This window comes from Lolium rigidum, chromosome 6 (genome assembly GCF_022539505.1).
Source record: "Lolium rigidum isolate FL_2022 chromosome 6, APGP_CSIRO_Lrig_0.1, whole genome shotgun sequence".
Lineage (NCBI taxonomy): Eukaryota > Viridiplantae > Streptophyta > Magnoliopsida > Poales > Poaceae > Lolium > Lolium rigidum.
Window position 1 is genome coordinate 7,928,838 of NC_061513.1, and position 3,601 is coordinate 7,932,438.

The following is a 3,601-nucleotide window of genomic DNA, read 5'->3' on the forward strand; positions in this document are numbered from 1 at the left end:
AAAACTTAAGGTTTATATTATTTTTAGAAAGCCAAACTATGTAGAGTTTTACCAAGTTTTTACAAAAAAAACATTAACATGCAAAATACAAAATCAATATCATCAGATAGATAATAAAGTATATTTTCATATGTTATCTACAAAATATCATATTTATTGATAGATTATTTTAAAAGTTTGATCAAATTTTACCCGGTTTGACTTTTCAAAAAAAACTATAAGAAGTCGTTTGGAAGCCAGGTATTCATTTCATTTGTAGCATTTTGAAATGAATACATCTATTCATTTCATTTACATTGTAATTTCAGAAATGGACACTTGTTTGGTTGCCACAAGAATTGTAAATGATAGTAGAATTCAATATTGAATTTGTTTGGTTGCCACAGGAATTGTGAATGACAGGTTTCAGCTCGGAATTGTGATTACACATGGCATCTGTGGCAACCCAACAGCCCACCTATGGGATTTTAAAATGAATTTCAGGATTCCAGGCTCAAATGATGGATACCAAACGACCTGTAAGGCTTAAACTTTGGAATGGAGGTAGAGGTAGTAGCTACTTAGGAAAGTTACTTGTGCAGTGCGAGAATGGGATAACACGCAATGCGGGGGCTTTCTCCACACCACATATGCTTGGAAGATGCACGTTTTTCGTCGTCCGGTCTGGAAATTTTCGGTTTGGGTGTCAAATTGTGTGGCAGCGCGCGTGTACTTGACGATTGATCGAGGGGGTACGGTGTTGCCGGCCGGCGGCGGACTTTTCCTCCGCTTGGCCGGTCTGAATGATTCGGTCAGATTCCTCTGAACACACATCCGCTCCAGCAAGTATGGCATAAAGAGATGGTTTGGAACCATGAATTGCATCGCACTTCCTTCGCAAACACAACACCAGATGGAGGACACTACCTCTCACTCTCAATCTCACTACTACTTCCTCTACCTCTGGGCTCTCGTGTCGCTGGCGTTTGCGCTCGCAGCCTACCGCCGGTTCCTGACGGCGGCAAGGGCAAATGGTGGCTTGCAGCTCCCGCCGGGACCTTGGCAGCTGCCGGTCATCGGCAGCCTGCACCACCTTGTCGGGCAGCTTCCCCACCGCGCCATGCGCGACCTGGCGCGGCGCCACGGGCCGGTCATGCTGCTCCAGCTCGGCGAGCTGCCCACGGTGGTCGTGTCCACCCCAGACGCTGCCCGTGAGGTGATGAGGACACAGGATCTGACCTTCGCGTCGCGGCCGTTGACGGCCAGCATGCGCGTGCTCACCAACGACGGCCGGGACATCGCCTTCGCGCCCTACGGCGAGTACTGGCGCCAGCTCCGCAAGATCGCCGTCACGGCGCGCCGCGTCCTCTCCTTCCGCGCCATCCGCGAGGAGGAGGTCGCCGCCATGCTGCGCCTGGTCGGGTCCGCCGCCCGCCCAGTGGAGATGCGCGCGCACCTGACCGCCCTCGTCAGCAACACCACGTTCCGCGCCGTCATGGGCGACCGGTGCAAGCAGCGCGACGTGTTCTTGCGCGTGGTCGACGAGGTGATGCAGCTCTCCACCGGGTTTAACCCAGCCGACATGTGGCCGTCGTGGTCCTGGCTTGCCGGACGGCTCAGCAACGACATGCGTCGTGCCAAGGAGTGCCACGCCACCTTGTATGATATGTTCGGCGGCATCATCGAGGAGCATCTGGAGAGGATGGAGGGCGACGGCGGCGGCGACGGCAACGGCGAAGCCATGGACCTGCTGGACGTGCTACTGAAGATACATAAGGATGGTGGGGTGGACATGGTCGCAATCAAAGCAGTCATCTTTGTGAGTGGGCATATATCAATCCAATATACTCCTCATTATTAGATCTCTCACTGCACATGTCTTGCCACGCTCTCATAGGATGTGTTCATTGCCGGAAGCGAGTCGTCGGCGACGACGCTGGAATGGGCCCTAGCGGAGCTGATCAAGAACCCAGAGGCGATGAAGAAGGCGACGGCCGAGGTGCGGCAAGCCTTCGATGCCGGTGGCAGGGTCGTCGAGGACAGGCTCGGCGAGCTGACCTACCTGCACCTGGTCATCCGGGAGGCGCTCCGTCTGCATCCGCCGCTGCCGCTGTTGCTCCCGCGCCTGTGCCAGGAGCCGTGCAAGGTGCTGGGATTCGACGTGCCCAGAGGCACCCAGGTGATAGTCAACGCGTGGGCGCTGGGCCGCGACGAGCAGCACTGGCCCGACGCCACTGAGGAGTTTCGGCCGGAGCGCTTCGAAGCCGGCACCCGCACCGCCACGGTGGATTTCAGGGGCGCTGACTTCGAGCTCCTGCCGTTCGGCGCCGGCCGGAGAATGTGCCCTGGGATAGCGTTCGGCCTCGCCAGTGTAGATGTGGTTGGCGTGCCGTCAATCTTGAGCTCGTCAGGCAGCTCCTCGTAAGTGACTGGCGTGCCGTCCGCCATCTCAGATGTAGATGGCGATGTGGTTGATGTAGACGATTGTCCCACCGGGCGTGCCAGAATGTGTTGACTGCCAAAACCCACCGGCGGGCAGCGGCCTTGTCAACACCGTAGAGCCGGGAAGAGCCTAGAGCTGCGGCTGGCTGAGACCCCTCCGAGCGACGGCCCGCAATGCTCTTCTGGTCACACGCGGCGATGCGAAGTGCAAGGGCGTGCCACCTGACCTATACCTGGCCCGGAAGGTGATGGGGATGCCTCGCTTAGTTTCTGCCGGGGCATACATGTAAACGTTAAATACGAGCCTCGATCGGCTCTCAGGTTATCCTGTGAATCGGCTCAAAGAGCCGATCCACCCATGATTCGTACGGGGTGCACGAATACTTGGTGGTCCTGCTTGATCAAGATAAAGCTAATTAGATCTACGACGATTTAGGGTTTTCACCGCATAATCGAATCATCCTACTCCAGGTTGGGCCTCGCGGCCACGCACGGTGCTCGTAAGCCGATCCTAAACAAGGCCAAAAAACCAACATGAAGCTGATCCTCGGAACATCCTGTTTAGGACTTGCGAACGCCACCCTACGTGCCACTGGATCCTCCCCCCCTTTGTAAGGCCTAACTATTGCAGATATTAAACTAATCCTTGCGGAACAAGGAGCAATCGTAACGGATCAGATCTACTAAATAATGATCAAGCGGGGTGCCGCCCCCACACCTGAGATAGGCGTGAGGGCGGCTAAATATGCAAGGGTTGCACTACGTAAGCATGCTTAAACGAAGAACAATGCTAACCCTAACACATCTAATGATAACTACGTTGCTCGCCATCAAAAGCGCTTCAGTACGAGCAACGCATGAACAACGTGGGGCTTGTGCTGCCTAGATCGCAAGATGCGATCTAGGCAGCATGTCGCTTACCTGATAGAAACCCTCGAGATGAAGGAGTTGGCGATGCGCCGAGATTGGTTTGTTTGGGGTTGAACGTGAGTTGTTGTTTATTCCATAAACCCTAGGTACATATTTATAGTCCAGCGGACTTTCTAATGTACTCGTGCACTAAACCGTGCACGAGTAAGATTCTATCTCTAAACTAAAATACGATCTAATATGTTACAGATACATGGGCAATTAAGCCCAACTTGGTATAAAAGGCCGATTCACATAATTCTCCATGTAT

General features: G+C 53.7%; 1 protein-coding gene across 1 annotated transcript; it reads left to right on the forward strand.

Annotated features, from left to right (window-relative positions):
- Positions 1-742: 742 nt before the first annotated feature.
- On the forward strand, positions 743-2,350 carry LOC124666356 (desmethyl-deoxy-podophyllotoxin synthase-like; the record flags this gene model as incomplete). The annotated part of the gene is given in 2 exon segments (XM_047203692.1): positions 743-1,798; positions 1,877-2,350. Coding segments are annotated over 2 exon segments (1,419 nt in total), but the record flags the coding sequence as incomplete, so codon positions are not given.
- Between the last annotated feature and the right edge of the window lie 1,251 nt (positions 2,351-3,601).